A 23,446-nucleotide genomic window follows, 5' to 3' on the forward strand; every position below is an offset into this window, starting at 1 on the left:
TCGGCTCAATGAGATATTGAGAAAATTTTCTAAATCTGTGGCCACACTGTTTTTTTCCAGTATCAATTAGTCGTTATGTACATAAAGTTACAAATTGAATTACCACTTGCAGCCCTTTGAAAGGTAAATTTTATAGCACTTCTTTTTTTCAATATTGAATGACGCAAAGGGATACCTAAACCTTGGAAGTACTTTTATTTTCCCAGTATACTTTAAATCTTTGATACAAAGATTGTTATTCTTAAACAAAATCATTTTATTCTGATTATTTTTAAGTAAAGAATACCTATTTGTAGATGGACTTAAATTAATGTCGCTATAAAGTTATATTGAGTACAAACTTAACAAACAAAAAATGTATTTTTGTCTTTTTATATGTATAAAAATAATACTACGAAGTTAGGTTACATTTTATAAAGTATTAAGGTACTACAATAAAATAAAAATAATAACTGGAAAACAATCTAATTTAAATTCTTTGTGTTATAAACATCGCCTTTGAAATGAGTTAAAAAATATCCTCCATATAACATTGTTTATAAGAATTTTTATATAACAATTCAAATCTCTTTATCTAAAATCTTCCATTATTTGATATCACCGTAATGTTTTTTTTTTAATTTCTCAGAAAAATGCTCACGTTCGCGACCAGCCAATTCAATAATATTCTTCCGCCGAGAATTTTCGTTCCTTGACTGAAAGCATGTTATATCGCCAGTTGAAAATTTCGCAACAAATTCGTTTGACACTATGTCAATATTAATAAACACTCAATATAACAGCAAAATATTTGATTGATATCGAAGTGAATTTAAAACCGTGAAACAGAGAATCGATAATCAGTTTTTAATTCTTTCTGCAAGAATCTGCCTTGCGATAAAAATTCAATTAAATGAAATAGAGCAACGAGGACGTTGCGTTATTGTTACGCAAAACAATGACTTATTCCCCTGGCGACGGGGTCACGGCCTCGTGTACCCTCTCTGATAGCGCGGACTATGGTTGTTACACGACAACGTTTACACGTTGTAACCCTAAGGGAAATGCATGCTAACATTTCCCTTGCAACACTTCGTGTTGCGACATGGTCGATATTACAAGCGAAACTTGTCCCAAAGACAGCTGCTGTACTTTTCACCCGAGATGTAAAAAATTTTTTAAGCAACTCTTTTAGCAACTCAATTAATTTTTTGATGGTTTCATGAGAATTTTTAATCTTATATGTATATGTTAAAAAAAAAGGAAAAGGTTATTTAGACATTTAGGTTTTACGTGTAATAGTTTATGTATTATTGTCTCTACACTGTTAAATTTGTCTTGACAAAAATTGTCCAAATTTGAATTATTTTTAACCCATTTTTAGGTTGAGTAGAAATTGCAATCAAACAACTCTACGACTCAGATTGATTATATTTGACACTATGAATTTAGCAGTGTACTATTGACCTATTTCTAATATTGCCGCTTATATATAAGTGCACTTCGTTGCTGAAGCAAGTTTATAGATAATTTAATGTTTGTATCATCATAGAATGCTTTTTTTTTACCTGAATTTATCTGCTTGCAAGTCGATCGATTTATCGTCACTGAATTATTTCTTTAAAAATTGCCAGCTCTCCTTTCACGCTTGCGGTTGTCCACGTGTATTTTTATTTACATCCATACATCTACACAGAGAGGACCTGCACTCAATTCTATTTATTTTCAGATTTATCATACGTTTATATGATCAATAGCCTCAAGAACAGTTTCTATGGAGATAAAATCTCTTTTATCATGTTACTACCATTATTTCTAATTTGTTTGGATTCGTTGACTTGTACGATTTGTTATGTTTAATTGTGGCAATGATTATAACAAATAAAATCTCATTCTTTTATTTTTAAATGTATAATTTTAAGATTAAACGAACTTGTAAAGTGAAGTTCGATCTTAATTATGCCTTGTCTCGTCCGGATGGACAACTATGTAGTCACGTCTTCGTGCCTGCATTCACAACAGAGTTTATAAAGCCCCCCAATCGAAAAAAGGGGGCGCTTCCGCTACCGCTGGCGTCCGCCACGCCGCTAGCTTCATTATTTAAAGTTCACATTGGGCCACAAATCGCCCCCTGGGCGGGAAAAGCTCATAGGAGCTTAGGGCGGGGAAGATCCATCCGGACGAGACAAGGCATAATTAAGATCGAACTTCACTTTACAAGTTCGTTTAATCTTAAAATTATGCCATATGTCTCGTCCGGATGGACAACTATGTAGTTGTTTAGAGCGCGATTTGTGAGTAAATATATAACTATATATGTATACATACATTTCTTAACACAAAACTTTCCGCATTTGCGCATTGCCTATATATTGAAAACCCCTGCTCCTTGCAAAGGACATAAAACTAAAGATAAAACCAGGGTTTATTTCCTGAAGAACACAACGGTAAAGATAGGAACCAAAATAGGCAGTCATCTCCCCTCTACTACAACAAAACTGCATTACAAGATTCGTCCGCGTTACAAATCGGGCGATTATAGAAGTTCGCAAAGACTTGCGATTCTCCGGACCAACCAGCAGCTCGTTTGATAATATTCAATGATACTTCCCTCCTGGCGGCTAGAGAAGTGGAAGCATGTCGGGTGCTATGAGATGAAAATAGGTCGGTTTGCACTCCCGACAGCTCCAACTCCTTATGAATCCATTGGCTTATTGACTGAGCTCCGACCGCCTTATGAGGTCTCACGAAAGAAATAAGCAACGAATCGCACTCGGGTGTACTTAAGTCTCTAGTACTATACCGATAATGGACTAAAATCGTTAGAATACAAAGCTCTGGGCGGTCCGGAAAACGAGCGAAGGTAAGTAAAGGCTGGGCTCGACCCGGCCCTGACGTCTTTATTCGATCCGGAATTCTAATGATCAATCTGTTCGTCTCTTGATAAATCTGGGAGACTCTAATCGCCGCAAGGGTCTGTATACGCTGACCCGAACTTAACGCTAAGAGAAGAACTAACTTCTTAGTTATCGCACTTAGATCTAATGGCTCGTAGGGAAAAATCCTCGCTAGTCTCGCAATTACAGGCGCTGGATCCCAAATAAAATCGTATTCCGATCTCGGAGGTTTTATAACTGAAATGCCCTTGGCAAATCGCTCAATTAAGGGATGACTGCCGATTGCTCCTCCCGTAACAAGGGAGATTGCTGACCTCATGGTGTTGAAGGTTCAGTACGAACCAACCCTACGTATTTCTTGTATTAAGCATTCGAGTATTCTGTCAATCTCTGGACAGAATGGCGAAACCCGATACCTGTGGCAAAAATTCCACCAAGCTCTCAGAGGGCGAGAGTATTGCTTAATTGTAGCTGCAAATAGAGAAGCGAGCCTGACATCTAAGGCCGATGCTGGGACTGCCTGAGCTAAAAAAAAAAAAAAAACGCCTCCCTGATAACTTCCCTGCAACCAGGAAACGGTTTCTCCATTCCGGATGATGAGGTCTGAAAGGAGAAGATAAAAGACGTTGAGAGGGTGTAAGAACTATATGTTCCGAGTTAAAAGACGATGAAATAAAGGGAACCACGGTTGAGAGGGCAACCAAGGTATAATTAAGATTCCCTTAGTCTTATCGTCATAAATCTTGCGTAGCACTCTCGAGAGCAAGCTGAAAGGAGGGAAAACGTAAAAATATAGATGGTCCCAAGATAAAGTGAAGGCGTCAATTGCCCAAGAACCTGGGTCCGGGAACCAAGAAATGTATATTTCGTTAATAAGTGACGCAAAAAGGTCGATCTCGAACGGGCCGAACCCTTCCTCAACTCGGTTAAATGCCTGAGGTGATAAAGAACATTCTGTATCCACGCTCAGCATGCGTGATTTACTGTCGGCAATAACATTGTCGACTGATGCAATGTATGACGCGAATATATATAGATCCTTTTCCCCATACCACCTCCAAACGTCCCTAGCGCTGTCTGATAAAAGGGGATGCTGGACGGGACCAAACCTGTTTATATAAGCAATAGCGGAGGTGTTGTCGATGCGAAGCAGAATGTTAGCATTCCGCAAGTCGGAAGCAACACACTTCAGAGCGTAAAAAGCCGCCTTTAATTCTAGTGCATTAATGTGAAGATATTTATCTTCTGTGGATCACCAACCGTGGGTGCGATCCTTACCCCAAGAGGTCCCCCAGCCTGATAAAGACGCGTCTGAGAATATCTCGGTTGCGAAAGGACCTGACCGGTTAGGACTGGCCTGGTCAGGCTTTGAAGGAACGGCTAGCCACCATTCAAAATCTTCTCCTAAATACGGAGGAAGCCGCATTTGTTTGGAATAATCCATAAGGTTGGATTCTAGAGCTAATAACCTCTCCCTTTCAAACCTCTTAGTGTATAGCGGACTATATTGTACCGCTGGAAAGTCTGCGACTAGGGAGCCGATCATACTGGCAAAGTCCCTAATGGAACAACGTGATTTACAAGCGAAGTCTCGTATCAGCTTCAGTAGTTTCCTCCTCCTTTCAGGAGGAATTGTTATCGATTGATGGATGGAATCAAAAATGAATCCCAAATATTTACGTCTGACTGAGGGAATGAACTGAGATTTCGCGTAGTTAACGAGGAAGCCCAAGGCTGAGAGCACCTCTAGAGAGGTTTGGACGATCCTTAGACACTCCTCTCTCAAAGCTCCTAAGAGCAAAAAATCCTCCAGATAGACTATTGACTGAAAGGCTCCCTCTTGCAGGGCCCTAACAACGGGCCGCATAATTTTGGTAAAGATGTAAGGGGCGGTGGCGAGACCGAACGGCAATGCTGTAAATTCGAAAGTCGAGCCGCCCCACTGAAAGCGAAGAAATCCTCTATGGGACGGATGAATGGGGACTAGCAAATACGCATCCTCCAGATCTATAGGAACCATATTAAAATTCGGCAGCATGAGGCGCACCACTGTACGCCAGTCCTCCATTTTTAAATGTGGAGGTGACAGGTATGAATTGAGTTTGCGTAGATTCAATATGAATCGCATATCGCCCGAGGCTTTCTTAATTAGGAAAAAGAGAGACAAAAACTGGTCTTGAGATGGCTCGACCTTCACTACAGTGCCCCTTAAAACCAAACGATTAATTTCCTTATTACAGGCAACCGCACACAGGCGTGTTTGCCTTAGAACAGGGCGAGGCACGGGCGATACCGAAAATGGAAGTCGGTACCCCCTTATTGCTTCTAATATGACAGGGTCTGGGGTTAGTTCCTTCCAGCGCTCTATAAAGAGGGCTAAACGACCCGCTACTGTGTCTAATACCGGAACCAGGACCTGGACCGGGATCGCTTGTTCCACTGCGACTGTAGAGAGCCCTTTCTCGACTGGTGCCTCGACTGGTTCCTGTGAGGAGGGATCCCTGCGTTTTTCGAGTTCTGCTGCAAGCGTACTGGCTGGTTTTTCTGTTAACCGGAGTGTAGTCCTGCTGGGAAACGGGTCTTTTGGGATGGAGGTCGCTGAGGTTTCCTGGCCATTTTGTTGGCCACCTTCTCGATTACCTGAGCGGCGTTCACTTCCTCCGCAAAATTGTTTCCGAAGAGATATTCGTCCGTCCCGGCTGCATCTGAAACCGTTTTCCCCCAAGAAACTTAGCGAAGGTACAATACAGGCACGCCTGGCCCCTGACAGACCATAATAATGGTCCGCTAACCGGCTAATCCCCTCCGCTAGTTTAGAGACCGCCCTTCTCCCTTCTGGGGATGCCTGTAGGAACTCGAGTTTAGTGAGTTCCGAGAAACCCGAGGCTAGGGCATTCAAGGAGGCGCCCGCCTCGAGTTGAGACTGCACATGGTGCTTATCGCGCGCAATGACCGTAGCGCCGAGGTTAGGAAGGATCTCTTTGTTTACCTTAGGTGGAATATGAAAAGCAAGTTCCTCCTTGGGCTCGTATTTCGTAAGGAGACTCTTCTTGAGTTCTTCCTTAAGCCCTGACCGAACATCCGCCTCAGCAGGCTGTCCGATGACGGCGACTCACTCTCGATGATAGCGGAATCTGCCGCTTCTGGAACTTCGGCAAAGGTGACGTTAGTTACCTCACTGGAAACAGGCGCTTTTTCCCTGGAAACACGAGCCAACACAGATATGAACAGTCGGTTATGTCCCCTCTTTGCCGTAGAGAATACGGGTCGACAAGGGGACATACCTGGTACGCCGCCCCGACCCTTGCCTTGGGTCGTCTGTTCTCTGTGAGAGTATCCGTAGATACACTAAGCTCTGAAGACGTCTCTCTTACTGGAGAGGAATCGTCTGGGGTGCCTCCTATTAGAGCCTCAGGATCCTCCGAAGTGGACCGCGAGGGCACCTCGCGAGTACTCGTAAGGTCCACGAGGTCTGCGAGGGTCTGCAAAAAAATTCTCGCGCGAGAGGATGCCCGATGTCTCGAACCTTCCCGCGATCGCGAGAGGTTAGATTCGGATCCTCTGCCGGGCGAACGCTTCCGATGCTTGTGTCTCCTCGAGGATCGTTCCCTTGGAGAATTCGGAGAACGAAATCTATGCTTAGGCCTGCTAGCTGTATCCAAAAAACTCCTGAGAAACTCACTAACAAATCTAATCTGTAAACTCTGTCGATTCTGCAAGAACAGAAAACATAATGAAGCTAGCGGCGTGGCGGACGCCAGCGGTAGCGGAAGCGCCCCCTTTTTTCGATTGGGGGGCTTTATAAACTCTGTTGTGAATGCAGGCACGAAGACGTGACTACATAGTTGTCCATCCGGACGAGACATATGGCATAATTTTGCGTAATGTTAATTTTCTCAAGATAAAACATAATTTTTTACTTTTTGCTCTTACTTCACATTTCTTTTCTTTTGCATAATTTATATACACCTATACTTATATTCATGACACACACACATACAATAATTTATAATACACATATTATGTATCTATTATTTTTTCATATTGAATTTTTATTACATTTTGTTACATATATGTACTTATTATTATTATTAACATTTTAATTAAGAGTTTTATGGTTTATTAACGTTGCGTACTATCATAGTGCGTTATGAGCCATTGATAATGATGTAAATTATAGCACATAAGAATTAAAATGGTTGATAAAGTCGGTCAACGTTAATTGTGGCTGACTAAATATTCTTCCATAATTCACATTCTAGAGTATATAAAGCCGTAATCTAGAAAAGAATTAATAATATCTATTAAAAATTCTAACCCCAAACGAACATGGAGTTGGATTGAATAATTTGTCACAAAAGAAATTTAAATAAGTATAGAACACAATTGTCCACTATATTTGGTTTTTAAAAGGAATGTTTTTAAACATTAAAACATTCATAATTTTTTATATATTATTGTATAAATAAATACAATGTAATCATAAAATTATACAATAATAATTATTTTATATGGTTATTTTGTATAATATAATAATTATATAATATATATCATATATTTAAAGTAATGATATTTAAAAATATAAAAATATACAATACAATAAAGTTAATTAAAATATATGGCAATTAATATTTATTTGGAGATAAAATTCATTATAATTTTATAAAGCTTAGGATAAATTTTATTATGTTGGAAATGTGAATTGAGTTGCATCGTGAAATTTTGGGGAGCTTGGTACAGCGAGGGCACAGAGCCTGCAAATCGAGGAAGTGACATCTCTGAATCCGCGATTTGCCATTGATATCCTCTCAGAATTGATATTCTCTCCAGTGGCGTTGTGGTGATATTTCCTTCCTCCGTTATACGAGATCACGTGAGAAAGTGCATCGTATGCATTATGCATCACAGCAGCGGACGAACGGACGTTACTTGAGAATCTCTCGACGTGGACCGCGTTATTTCCCGGTAAACTATATAAAATTGCATTATTCGACATGAAATTATATGAAATCTCATTGTTTTTCGGAAAACTGTAGATATTCGGAAACAACTCGTCATGATATTTTCATAAATTCGATTATAAAAATATCACAAATTTGAAAGTGTAGATTTAACATTATGTTAGAAGAAAAAAATTTACATTTTTATCAAAATTGAGCGTTATTATATATTAATAACTTTTACATTATAAAACCGTAGTTTTAGTAATTTGCTAGACGAAATACATAAAACTAAAATTATTCTGTAATATAAATATCTTCCTTAATATTAATCGGAAGATCATTAACGATGTTTAATTATTGGTTTATGAAATATTTTCGATTCAAAGATCGTAGAATTATTGATTTATATTTGTATTAACGAATTATACTATAGATACTACATACAATCTCGCTCGCTTTCGTTCTCAATATGCATGCGATCGCTAATGCAATTTCACGGACGCGTACGTACATGTGCAATAACGAAGGCTTAGGTCAGCCTTTCATGTGCGCAGACTGCGACTGATTACGTCTTGTCCACACACGATTCGCATTAATTCAGTTTACCGCTTATATTTTTGCATACATCCCATCCCTCTCGAATTTCCGCCTCTGATTGCATTTTCGATTTTGATGCGAGTTCCGGATGTAAAAACGAAAGGCAACTGGGGAAACTCGTTATTTTCTCATTATTATCCAATTATCGAATTATTAAAAAATTTTTTTAATTCGTAGTTATTAATTTTTTTTATTATAGAAGACAAATTCGGGGACCTGGAGGTTTCTCGTGGGTTTAGGAAAACCGGAAGCCAGGGATCTAAGTATCTACGAATCCAATAATACTATCAGTAGAAACCTCTCGTTTCTGAGCTAATTTCGGGATCGCTACGCGTTATACATGAGAACCAGGCTTAAGACTTAGTCTCGACGGAGTTTCCGACATCGACATCGAGAAAGGAATAGGGTGGCGGGTGAAAGGGGAGGGGGGAGAGGAAGAAGTCGCGGATTAGTTTCGCTCGCACGTGTGTTCGCTGAGAACTCAATCTAGAGATTCGGTTTGCAGTTCGAGAGACAGGATGACGTTGCGACGACGACATCGTCGTCGACGTCGACGACGTCCCTTGCACGAGGGAGGGGATAGGGGAGGGAGAGAATAGCCTAATCATGAAATCCTTAATCAGCCGTCGCGTTTGTTTGCAACTTTGAGGGCTTGAGAAGCCTCAGATTTGATAATTCATTAGCCGTAGGAAGATGATAATTAGTTACTAAATCTGTATAGTAGATTTTAATTGGATATCAAGTGTAAGAATACTTTTTTATATACACTCGCATCTGAAACTTTATTCGTAAAAGCTTATTTCTCTTTTTACAAAATAAGTCTTTATGAAGATAACGTTAGAAGAGTGAAAACTCTTATTTGTATTTAAACTTACTTGTATGAGTTTTAAAGGCGTTTCTTAGAATAGCCAAGATGAAAATCTATAAAGGTATATTAAAAATATATCAAAAATTCATGAAGATGTACTTTTAGAAAATACAGATAATGATTATTTTAATCCACTTGTTATTGCAAAGCATCTTTTTGAGACAAAATTACACCACAAACTAAAATTAAATGGTTTATGATTATTTTTATTATGACTATACAGATATTTGTTTTAATATCGATAATAAATTATATTTAAATATAATTTTGAAAAATTAAATATATACCACTATTTTTTAAGCAATAAAAATCTGTTTTATTTTACCTCCTTAAATAAAAGAAATTATACTTTATTTAAATATTTTATTTTTATCTGTATTATATTAAACAATCTACAGAGTGTTTCATATAATTAACAGCCACCATTAAACTGAGGAAGACTTAAGCAAAAGTCGATATTAATATGTGTATACATTACACATACACAACGCGCGCGCACGCGCGCAAACGTAGATACTGTAAATATGTTACATGATATTATATTACATGCATAATGTTAATAATACATTTGTGTTTTCCAATTTAAATATTCCTGATCATTTTGGATAAATATTGTTATATTCTTATTTTCTGCAAATACTATTTTCTATTTTATTTTATTTCAAGTAAAAATGTGTAATTTGTTATCAACTATATCGCAAATTATACCCTTCGTGGTTTTCAGTATGAAATTTTGGCAGATGGAAAAAAAATTTTATTAAATAGGTTCCCGGAGAAGCCCGAATCGATTTCAATAAATATTCCATCAAATATTTGACCTCTGCTCGTAACTGCGCGTTTCATAAATTATATATTATATTATAATTCTTGTAGAAACTTTTTCACGATCGTATGCGTGTCTCTATAGTATTATAAACCAGTTTAAATAATTATTCGTTTAACGGATTAATCTGTTATAATTAAATCAATTCTATTAAACTCTATTAAATTCTATTCAATTATTAAATTTAATTATTATTAATTGGAGATATAAATGCAATATAAATTTTAAAATAAAATGATATAGAGTTAAGTTGTAAAATACATTTGCAATTAAAAAAAGAAGCAATATACATATAACAAACCATAATATATAGTCATATATTATTTGATACATTAAGTAAATTATAGAGATACATATCGATAAGATAAAGTTATGTTATTATATAATTTATATAAAATATAAGAAGTATAATTTTTTCACGACGATGAAAAATCCTTACCTAGAAGTGTCGCATCAACTTTCCACCTTCAAGAAAGATGAAGGAGCATCATAGCGGAGTTCCTGCTGCATACTAATCCATCCAGTGGCGGGATATAAATATCTCGGAGTTATCTTTGGGCCGCCATTTGGGCCTACACGTGTTAAATTAAGATACGGAAGAAGATATAATCGTAAATTAGAATTACAATTAATTCTAAACGATCATTTGATTTTAAAAACTGATTAATGAAAATAATAAAATGAAACAATTCAAATAAATATCTAACAATAAAATTGATATCAATCTACAAATCAAAACGAAAATATAGCAATCTTTTTCTAATTACAAATGTTTCCAAGTCTGATAGAAAAATAGAAAAATCGAAATGTGACTATGAGAAAGTTTCAGCAACGCGACGATATAATGATTTATTTAGCAAAAGCGGCAGATTTTTATTGGAAACACGTCGTAACTGGATATCGACAAGTACTCAGATTTTAGGTTGGGGGTGGAAATGGGATTGGGAGCAGGAGTATAGCAGCGAGAAAGCCATGAGGTGAATTTTAATAAAAGACTGCCGATGTGCCCCGCAGTAAATTACTCGATTTAAGCTTGATGCCGTCGAAAGTTTTCTCGCTTGAAAATAATTTAATAACGAATTCTGCAAAGTAATTTCTTTGTAATTTCATAATAACTAATTATCTGAAATTTGTATATGTAATTTACTTGTAATATAAAGTTTACTGTATATTTCTTCTTAAAGTTACCATATTATACGTTAATATATCGTTCCATTGTGTTATTAATTAAATTTTTTTGTTATATTGATATCTTCTCCAGGCATATAGAACCGTAAAGAAACGTCGAAAGAACGATACGTAGAAAAATAACCGAAATGGTAAATCTCTCTTCCCATATTGGATAAGATGCTCCTCACCTTTAGAGCATAAAAAGAGGGTCGAAAGCCGTCGTCGTTGTGGACACCGTTCCATGCATTTTAAAACGGTCAAACGATGCCTACAAATTATATTTTCACAATCATCGCGGTTTGGATCTTCTCTCCATCCCTTCGTTCTTCCCATCTTTCTTTACTATCCCCAAGGATTCGATATCATGCCATAAAATTCTGGCGATTATTCCCATGGAATGTCTCATTGGGGCGGGTCGACGAAGGTGACGAGCGAAATTTTTTATATGAATGATTTATAATGAATCAGTTATATTCGTCTTTGTCTATTTATGTTATATAGATTTTTTATATAGTAACTAGAGGATGTGATTTACTTTCTATAAATATTGTTTGTATACGGAATATACATACAATATATACTTGAAAAGCAATATATCTACATTTATGTTTAGAGTAAAGGAATTTATATCCAATTCTTCATAAAACATACATATCTATATATGTGTCTAGTTATTTTTAAAAATGTATTTCTTACAACACTGACTTTTATCTTAATGTATCGATAAAAAAATGGCAATGCAACGAGAATTACGTTTTTATTGCTCGTTCTACTTTTGCGCGGAAATAACTATCGGGAATTTTTACAACGCTATGAACGTTTTTAGAATTGATACTGGCATCGATTGACATTCGACCTTTTCTTACGGCAAAATGTTATCGTCAATTTGCTGTTAAAATGTTATGATCAACACTAAACGTCGAACGTCGAAGAAAAGAATTCGTCCCAAATCATATTAAATCTATATAAAAAATATAAAAGTTCCACTCTCTGAACTCTTCAACCCTTTAATCTCTCTGTGCTTCAAATATATATACGTATAAAATAAATGTAAATTTATAAAACGTCTAAACTTGTACCTACGCGTACACAAGTGCGCTAAAAGTGTATGTACTGATTTATTATTCTTTATTGTTTCGGAAATTATGAGTAATTAAGGAACATTAATTGCTTCAAGAACATGTACATTATTAATTTGTAGAAGTGTGAGATGTGTATATATAATTTAAATATTATATATTTAACATTAATAAAGTATATTGTATAGGGAAATTTTCTTTATTCCAGAAAAAATAGCACGACCTTGGAGAAATTCCACCTACAAATCTCAAGATTGGAGTTATATTCTGAAGACTCGAAATACGTGGACCAATTGCTTCACGAGATGGCGACAAAGCCGATTCTTCATGTTGGTGAGTAAATTAATATAATCAATTTAATCGCAAAGTTTACAATTTTTAGAAACATTTTCTGTAAAGTATTGTTTTATAAATTTATTTTGAATGGTTTTAATATTAACTTTTCGATCATTTTTGATAAAAACTATTTATTGTTTTGTATACGTTGTATCGAATATATTTAATTTGTATATTTCGATACCAGTTGTGTGTGGTATTACATATTATTTTTTTGTAGTATTATATACATTTATATAATAAAGTAATATTTTGATTTGCATTGAATTAACCGAGATAATGATGGCAAGCTTATCTTTAGTTTTGTCAGTTGTGGAATAGATTTAGAAAGGGAAGTCTTGTCTAATAGTAATAATGATATTACGAATTGAAACAAAAGAAAACAAGGAAGCAAAATTGATGAAGATAAATGGATAAAACTTTCACCGTAATAATTAAAATCTCGCTCCAATTCTGTCGATTGAGAATAAAGAAGAACATATTTAATTAGCTATGGGATAGGAGTGGGTAACTATCGTCGAACTGTTCATGACGTTATGACAATTAAGAAAATGTATTGTTAACGACTCAGGTGAGAGAAATGTTATTATTGCATTCAAATTATAAAAATATGCGTCATTATAAGATTATGTAAAATTATGTAAAGTTATATAAACTTTTCAAAAATTAAATATAAAAGGATGTAAAAGTACATGTAAAAGTATATGGATATATGTACAGATAATAAGTTTCGTATAAAATACTATTTTATACAGAAGATAAAATAATTGCCTAATTTATACTGATTAATCAATCATAAATCGTTTGAAAATAGCACATTTCTGATAATAAAATTACTACCAGATAGTACGTATATATCTGAAAGACATCGTAAAGATATTTGTAAAATGTTCTTTTAGACACCTATGTCCGCGATGTATTTACGATGTGTTTCAGACATGCATGCTCTCTGGAAGATAGCTACGTGTTTGATTTGTTCATTAACATATTGTCACAATATGACGACTTGTTCGGACAAACCTAGTTCTATTTTTCGCCAGATATATCGATCTCGCGGTACCGACTGTTAATCTCGTGAATGTCGTATATTTAATTCAGGCCGCAGACGACGGACGCTTTATTATTTGACCACGACGAATCATCGTTGCCCGACGAATTATTGACTCGCGTTACTTCTCGAAGCTTATGGTAATGCAAAAGCTAAACGAATCGCGATTTTATTAAATGAATCCTAATTATCCCGTAAAAGGATTAGTAATATGGCATGCAATAATCTGTTGGTATCTAAACTTTCAATAAAATTTTACGGAAGAAAAATTTTTTGTAATTTTGCATACATAAGAGAGAATAGCATTATATTTTGTTAGAATACGACTACAATGGTTGTACAAATTTATGTATAGATATTATAGTTCACATAATCAATTATTTAATTGCAATGTAAAGTACAGTTACATTTTTGTGATTATTTTGTTTTATACCAATCGACTTCTCTTATTATTCTATGCATAAAAGTATTAAAGTAAGACCAACGAAAAATAAACATTTTACCAAATATTTTATGTTTTATATCAGAATAAAATAAGTAAGTACGTGACAATATAAAATGTGAAGCATTAAATTGTTGACTGTAAATTATCGACTGTTGAATTACTTACTTTATCATTTTTGTAAGCAAAATAACTATAGGAATCATATAATTTTTAAAAAATATCAATGATGTCGAAGCCTTGTAAAAAATGCATAGTTTCAAAGATTTCTTGTGTGTATCGTAAGTTCTCTCCCCAAGTGTCAAACTTTGATTTGAAATATTTAAAAAAAAAGAGAAATAATTGAAATACTTAAAATAGTTTATTAAGATATTAGTTTAACTCGCAAATAATTCATCGTATTTATTATACATATAACCAACAGGAATAATAACATATTATATGTATATTTGATATTTGATATACTATAATTATATGTATATGTACATACATGTTTAGTAATTATTGTTGTTACATCAATATATTACCATACCAATTTTTGTTTTATTTTATGCAGTTTAATTAATAGTTGTTTGTTAAGTCTCTGAAGTACACCTATAATTAAACGATACTATTTATAGATTTACTGATTGATGTGTTGCAGTTCAAAAAGACGGTGGCACGCAATTAAAACTGATCATTGATTATGGCGACAACATGCAGGCATTGTTTAAACCGATGCGGTAAGTACATACACTCAGTGTATCAGTATCTAACATTTTATTTTTGCACAATATGTTATCGTAATAATAAAAGTTTTCACCGGTTATATAAATATTACGTAAATCAAATCACATAATATATAAAAATATAACGTAGAACACGTAAGATAATAAGTTTTGTATAAAATATACAGATTTTCTATTGTTCAATTGTTGTATGTAAGGATTACCATTTTTATTAGGTACATTAGGTGATTTTCGTTAATTTTTCCTTTCTTCGTTAATATTCGTTTATTGATTTTCCTGTACATACGCGTGCGTATATATGTGTTTGTATGTATATTCTAATTAGTGCCATTATAGCACAAATTAGGAACGATTGCATGCAAATTACGAGCGAGAGGTCGGCTTCTATGACCCGCGTGAACGATGGCGGTGAAACCACAGAATGTCGCAAAGTTCTTGGCGTATCTTGGGATCACAGGCAGACAGCGCGCAAAATTACTTGGGCAGTTTGTCGGTGCAACGGCGCCGCGGGACGCTGCCACGATAGCGCCCAAATTAACGCCAAAGCATTGCTCGAATCGCCATTTTAAATTCACACACAGTATATACGCAAATTTACAAATTTGCATTCCTTTCTACTAAAGTTACTTTGATCTGTTCTAAGTAATTGAAAAGATTAGTTTTAAATAAGTGGTTAGAAAGAAGTGGTAAACAGTTTGGCTATTTAATAAGGTAAACCACAAGCAGAAAAAGTAGTGGCCGTGGGTTAATTTTACTGAAGTTTCAAATATTCGTAATTTCTTATTATATTTACACTTATAAAAAGTATGTTAAATAAAAGTTATTTGTTTCTTTAGTAAAAACTTTATAAAATCTGAAAATAAAGGTTTCTTTGGGATTTCATTCATAACTTAAAAATTTGTGCTTTCTCCCTTTTGAAACGGAGGCGAGGAGCAATATAATTTTATCATCACAAGATGTTTTCCGCTTCCTGCGCATTACTTTTTAACGACAGAATCTTAGATCAATTTAAAGTTGATTTTTTTCTTAGTAAGAATGTTGAGGAAAGTTATCAACTTCTCAATTCTTAGCATCTTTGTAATTAAACTTCAAATTAGAAATTTATTAAAGCACATTTTATCTAAAATTAGCTAACAAATATAATTTTGTAATTTATTTAGATACTTGAAGTGTACCTTCACGCTTTCTTTATTCATCCGTTTTATAAATAAATCATGTGTGGCATCTTCGAAAGTGTTATTTTTTAATTATTTTTAAGATTTTCATTTGTCTCAGTAATGCTTAGCTAATTCAATAGATTTCATATCTACCTTTTAGTAGTTAATTTTTTATTTAATAATTGATGAACTTTTAAATATTTTTATGTACTTAATGCTCATTTTTTTATCTATATAAGGTTTTTATAGAATTAATCTATTTCAAAATCGCTTAAAAGTGTCTAAATGATTAATATAAGATAGGACGTAAAATTGCACAAGTATAATAGTTAATTTTAAGTGAAATCTTTTAATATTTTATTTGACTACTCTCTGAAGAATTTAGTACAGTATCATTTTATTAAAGTTGAGCTATAAAAAGGTTCAATTAAATGGTCGCCAATATACCTATCCTATATATTTGATGAATAGCTAAGTGGTATCAACTAACTTATTCCATTTGTAAGGACAATTATTGGGATACAAACATTCTGTAACAAAAAAACGATATTTATATAAACTTTTTGTTCTTATGTGTTCAACTTGTCCCCGCAGTTATGTCCAAATGCTGTAACATATATTATAAAAATATTAAGAAATTTTTAAATACTAAATTCCAGGTTACCTGTGCGACTTTCTGATTTCTCAAAATCTTACAATCATTAAAGCCTAATTCGAAACCGATACGAGTACTTCTCTTATCTTGACTTTCTTTTTTACTGACGAAGTTACATTTGGATTGGATTACAAGTGCAATTACATAAGTGATGTCAGGAGCGCGGTTTGAGCTATAAGAAGAACACTCTTGAACAGTGAGACCTCTTCATCATCCCCTTCCTCTTGTTCCTCTACCGTTTTCCTCCTTTTCTTACATGGCATTTTTTTAATAAATGATATGACACACACGCCATTGTTCTCCATTTCCAGACACGCGTGCCTTTTTGTATGAAACTATCGACGTGTAACGACCTTAATTTAAATCCACTTCACTTATTTTTATCCCAATTTGTTTACTACTTGTGAGCAAGTAATTAAATGAATTGTTATATCGCACCAAAATTATCGGAAATATTCCGATAATCATAAGTAAGATTGTATACACATATTTTTATATTAATTGTCATGTGTGCACTTGAATGTGCACATTTCGACATTTGAATATCATGACAAAGAATTTCTAAAACATCAATGATAAATATATAATATACATATAGAATAACAATTATTATTGTATAACAATTAACGTTTTAAAGAAAAGTGTTTTGGTATACTAACATTAAGTAGTGGAACAGCGACAATGCAATATTCGAAGAGGTCGTAAGAAATTTTCAGACAAACCTAATATCGCGATTCCCTTCTTCCCTTCCCTCTCTCATCATCTATATCTCTATTTTTATCTCTATCTATCTATCTACCTCTCCTTCTTGGTGGTCCACACGAGACCAGAGCCCTTTAAACTTCCAGTGGGCCGAAGATTCTACGATAAGTGGTTGGCGCTCACGCGGTTTAAACTCCGGTAATAAGTTCGCCAATAAGTTCCCCGGAAAGTTTGCGATTCCACGGCAGCGAGAATTTCGGCGAAACGGCGAGCTGGCCGCAATAAACTCTCATTACTCGCTCGGACAAAATTTGCTCAATCCAGGAGAAGAGCGAAAACATTCTTTATGATACATTCTCTATATGATTATATTACATTTATTTATTTGTACTGCAACTTTCAGGTTTGTATAATTCCGCTTAAATTGTTCTGCGCAAAAGAAAAGTTACATTTTTATAAAAACCACCCGATGTATTATATTTTAGGGAACAGCAAAGTCCAGATTTAAAGTGTTTTCGCAACACTTATTGTATAGTACAACATGCACAATTTCGAAATTGCAATTGTTTAACCGAGCTTTTCAAACAAAGCTCAGAAATTTGATCGTCTGGATTTTCACGAAGAGTAGATTTTTTTCCTTATTCCCTAGAATCTCGATCGCAACTCGCGAAATTCATGCTCCTTGCTCGTGCTTATTGTCCTCTGTCTCGTATATGTACATATACGTACTTATATACATATATCGCTCGTAAAACCCGCACCAAGATCACTGAGTAAATATTTGATCGTGCTCAAGTTTGCGGAACTCCTGAACCTTCCTCTCTCTTCTCTCACACTCTGTCTCTATGTCTCTCTCTTTCTCCTTCCTCCTTTTACCTCCCCCCTTTCCCTCTTCCCCCCTTCTTCTTCTCTTTCTTTCCCTTTTCCCTTCGCGCTCTCTTCAAGAGCAAGAGGTCCTAAATAGAAGTTCGGGGACTAATAAAAGTCTCAGTTTTTGCACTGTCTCTTTGCGGCACTTCTCCAATGAATAATTTTCATTTTTTCTTCCCTTTTTTGTCACACATGATGCGTCCTGACTGCACTTTGCACAGTTTACAATTTATCAATTTATTACGATAGAATAGAACATTGTGTTAAATGTAGTCTGGTTAAATGCAAACAAAAGTAATATTGTAAGATGCTTCTGTATACTCGGTTCGTTTGGTTGAACATTGAATTACATTTTTGTATTTTATGTATATATAAAATAGGAACGTTTTTATTTGTCTATTTAAATGGGGATTCGTGTACACAGGTTTAGTAATGTCTTTATTCAACGCATTATGCCGGGAAACATGAAATAATTATCAACGATTGATAACGAGCATTTATAATAAGTGTTATATTAGGATACTGATATACGCGTGTTTGTGTGCGTGCGCCTACGTGTACGCGCGTTGGTATGCGTGTACATGTATTGTTCAATTATATTAATTCATCCACTAAATGAATAATCACGCTGTATAGAATGTACTGCAAATTATTGGTAGAAATGAGGCGTGTAATTAATGAAATAATTAACCAATGGATTCTTTTGTGAAACATTTAAAGATAGACGTTTTAATCTCGGTTTTATAAAAACAAGGATTACACGTCTCATTTCAACTTTCCTTTTGCAAAAGGGCAAAGTACAGTTATGCAAATTACGTTATATGAAATTTAAGAGTTATTGAAATGTAGTAAATATAGTAATACACAGTTACTGTGTTACGCAATAAACCGAACGATCACAAAGTCACGCGATAGATATCGATCGATTGATACTGCAATTCGCCTTAATTCTGTAATACAGCAATTTCGGATAATACCCGCAATATTACACACGCGAGTCTCTTTCAGAGACGTTCGTACTCTTTCATGATTACGCAGACTATTTCAAGACCAACTGCATGTCCTGTTGCCCTTCTCAAAATCACAATAATAATAAAAAGGATTTAAATTAAGGGCACGATTATTATTTCAAATTGTTTATCTTGTCAGTTAAAAAAATTATAGATTTTAGGTTTTTACTCAAATCTATTGCTTTTATCATAATAATAAGAAAGTTGTTTCCAATTGCAGGTTTCCGCGAGAACAACAGACTTTACCCAACCACTTCTACTTCACAGATTTCGAGAGGCATACTGCTGAAATTGCCTCGTTTCATCTAGACAGGTAATATTACAATTTAACGTGTTGTATCATACATAAATAAATGTGAAACGTACATATTTTTTCTTAATTTTGCAAAAAAAATAGTCTTTGAAAAAAAATTGATTGCAGCAGAGTGAAAGATTATTATTGATATTAAAGTCTTACGTGAGAATATTTAAAGGAACTTAAAGGGATAAATCGGATCACGATAAAGGGATCCTGTAGCGTGCATAACACACTTTTGTAGAGAATAAAGTAATTTTTTATTTTCGAAACTTTCTTAAAATTGATATTCTAAATTTTTTAAAAGGTGCATATCTCACTTTTTGCCTCGCAGGCTTTTGGGGTTTCGCAGGGCGATGCCGGTGAGCGGTCGGACTCTCAACGTTACAACCGAAATTTACCAGATTGCCGACGGTGAGCTGCTTAAAACCTTCTTCGTGAGTCCGGCCGGCAACCTGTGCTTCCATGGCAAATGTAGTTACTATTGCGATACGGCACACGCAGTTTGCGGCAGCCCCGACACCCTGGAGGGTAGCTTCGCCGCCTTTCTGCCAGATAAGGCTTTCGCAGCTAGGAAAGCCTGGCGGCATCCTTGGCGCAGAAGTTATCACAAACGAAAGAAGGCCCAGTGGGAGCATGGTAAGACATGATCACTTTTTTAGAAAGATGTTCTTAAAAATGTACAGAATTCAGAAAGAAAATATAACGCAACGTTTCCTCTTTTTATCTCTCTATTACTAAAGCTAGCAAAGTTGCTATATTTAATCTAAATATTACTTTCCTCGCACTTTTCTATTTATTGTTATCCGTTTATTTAAATTTGTGAATTTTATTTTATTATTTGTATTTCATTATCTGCAAGTAAAATGACTTTCTTTGCGAATTAAGATGCCACGGGGAATCGGTGTCTCATATTTTAAAATATCTATTTCTATCCAAATCACTGAAACTATTTCTAAAACCTATAAGAACTGCAAACCGTTACTAAACCTTTCGATTTCTTTTTGTAAATTTGCAGATTCCGATTACTGCTCTCTGGTAAGAGAAATTCCACCGTATGACGAAGGTCGACGATTGCTCGATCTAATGGACATGGCAGTCTTCGACTTTTTAACGGGCAACATGGACCGCCATCATTACGAGACGTTTAGAATTTTTGGAAACGATAGTTTTACGTTGCATCTGGACCACGGAAGAGGCTTCGGAAAACCCTTCCATGACGAGACGTCTATTCTAGCTCCTCTCTTACAATGCTGTATCGTCAGGCAGACTACTTTAAGTACTCTACTCCGGTGAGTTAAATTTTTTATATATAACAATATATTATATTATAGTGTTAATAATACTAAATAATAATTGATGAATAGTATAAATTTATCGAATCCTTCATTCAAGGATTGGATTTGCTTTTATAAAATAATGTGGTACAGCAATTGTACAAATATAATCTGCGAGGTGTTTCATAATTTCGCCTAAACGACTAGACATCGATAACCGAAACGAACGATTTGATTATAAGCGTTTTAATCTATATCCCAGTGTTAATCTCGCACACGACATTATTTATCGGTTTTCCATTCCCGATACTTTGCGCGTCCGCGAAATCCGGACGGCTGGACATCGGATTTATCGCGCAGCCCGTAAAAACGCGAATCCGCATCAAAGCAAGAATTCACGAGCGCGTCCCAGCAATTCTGATAAAACGCAGCTCCCCGGATTGCGGAATCCGCCTTATCGTAAAGTTTCCTGCTTTTTTCCTTTTTCGGATGGGATCGAATTTAGCGGCGCTAAACCTACTGTTAACTGTTCTGAATTGCAAATCTCGCCGATCGATGGATACTATCGTGCGATTCGACAATTTTCTTCGATAAATCAAAACAATGGGAACGAGAATAGTTCTTTCTGAACGTTGATATGCAAGGTGGTAAAAAAGATTCAGCATTCACAAAATGGATAGTTATTAAATTAATGTATCCCTTAGTTTTATCTGTACCACATGTATGCAAAGTTCATTAAAATCAGGAAGACACTTGTTTCTTTGTATGAAATACATAATCAAGTACAAGTTACAAAATTAATCTTGTCAAAGAATAGAAAAGACTTTTTATTTTAGTCATGACTATTTGAATTTTTGCACGAAATTGTATGATCTTTTTTATATGAAACGATATATTCTGGTTATCTTACTTACAAAAATATTCCAGTAGGATTTTCAAAACACAAACTTTTCAAAAACTTTATGAGCTATTATTTTCATCCGAAATATTGTTACGACATATATATATTCCGACATAAAATATCAGATATTTCGTAAAGCCAATCATTTTATTGTAATACTTCTGCCTGTCTTAATATTTATTGTTATACTCTGCCTGGTTGCCTCCCTTCATATAAAATTAAAAAATTTAACGAAGAAATCATTTTCTGAAATATTTATGCACTTTTTAAAACAAGAAAATTTTGTGCTGACATCATTGTGATACGTGCAAGCACGAATATCAGTTCAAATAAATTTTTATTTAATATTTGTAAATATAATTTGTACTTTCTTTTGTCTTTTATATGTGTATGAGCTTATGCGCGCCCGCGCATACGCACACGTGTGTCGTATGCACATGAGCATACGTGCTTGCATATAAAGTATGTAGTCATACTCTTATACTCACTCGTATACAACACTTATTGTGCACAAGTCATTTAATTGGGAATTTTTAATAATGTATAGAAGACTGTTATTCTTTTCTCTAAGGGAAATTCGTAGAAGATCCATTGTAAAAATTGAAGTTAATTGAAATTAATTTTATTAAATGGGAAACTGTGCAGGGATGCTTAAATATTTCCAGTAGAATAACGAAAAATTTACGTCAATTCATGCAGAAAGAGGTACATAATTTTATATAAAAATATACAATACGTTTCTCTCCCTGACAGAGTATATTAAGTGGACATTTTTCACTTCGTTTGATAAGTATTATCTAAATATAAATATACTAAATATGCTAATGTTCGAGTATAGGAAACAAACAGATACGCATACACAAATACATAGCGGAGTTAAAAGAACCCACACATCGTCCATTAAGCACATTATTACAGGATAATTGCTTCCTGCTGTGCTGTTTCGTCGCATGAATCGCTGATTGCGACTCTTCTTCTGTTAGTCTATTTTCTACACTCTATATGCTAACTCTAGTCTATCGTCTGATCAGCCGCACATTTGCAATAACAATTCAGCGAAATTACTTCGCTATTAACTAAACAGAAATCAATTTGCTCACCGACAATAATAACGAAAATACAGTTTTCGAGAAATAGACCATTTCTCAAAGTCAAAACATTTTCCTAATTAATAATTAAATAACATTTACAACTCTATAATATTACTAGGGAACAAACAAATTTTTTTCTATCCTTAAAGATGAGGATACGTGATTTTTATAATATTTGTTATGCTAATTGTAAGTCCAAATATGTTTGCAACATTTCTTTATTAGGTAAGACTTCTGCGTGACGAGAGATTTCACTCCTAAAAACTCTATATATTTACACGCACTCTTATTAAAATTTGATCAACAAGAAAAATCTGTAGTTAAGAAAATAGTTTTATTTAATTTTCTTCCGTACTTTGTCTGTTTCTCTTAATAGTCCAACAGTAGTCAGCCAGTTTTAAAATAAAAAGGTTGAATCTTTATTGTAGGCATTATTGAATCTAAATTCAAGCTTATCAAAACAATTTGTGAAAAATAACGATTCAAATAGTTGTGCTATTCAAAAACAGTTAGTATATCTATAACACATCTATTATACAGAGTAGAGCATATAAAATCGGCCTCAAACGCAAAACAAT

At 34.5% G+C, this 23,446-nt stretch overlaps 1 protein-coding gene across 3 annotated transcripts in view; it reads left to right on the top strand.

The window, feature by feature from the left end:
- Nucleotides 1-23,446, top strand: part of LOC105566413 — a 61,067-nt gene that overhangs the window by 34,673 nt on the left and 2,948 nt on the right. For 2 of the 3 annotated variants that reach the window (XM_012020402.1, XM_012020401.1), the window contains 5 exons: nt 12,565-12,689; nt 14,826-14,904; nt 19,525-19,617; nt 19,934-20,238; nt 20,618-20,891. In XM_012020402.1, the coding sequence (XP_011875792.1) occupies nt 12,565-12,689; nt 14,826-14,904; nt 19,525-19,617; nt 19,934-20,238; nt 20,618-20,891 (876 nt within the window). Of the gene's footprint in view, nt 1-12,564; nt 12,690-14,825; nt 14,905-19,524; nt 19,618-19,933; nt 20,239-20,617; nt 20,892-21,165; nt 21,294-23,446 lie in introns of all 3 variants that reach the window. The other variant, XM_012020403.1, reaches the window with a different exon arrangement.

The sequence above is a fragment of the Vollenhovia emeryi genome, unplaced genomic scaffold, assembly GCF_000949405.1.
Source record: "Vollenhovia emeryi isolate VEMERY1.0 unplaced genomic scaffold, V.emery_V1.0 DF939145.1, whole genome shotgun sequence".
In the NCBI taxonomy this organism is placed as follows: domain Eukaryota; kingdom Metazoa; phylum Arthropoda; class Insecta; order Hymenoptera; family Formicidae; genus Vollenhovia; species Vollenhovia emeryi.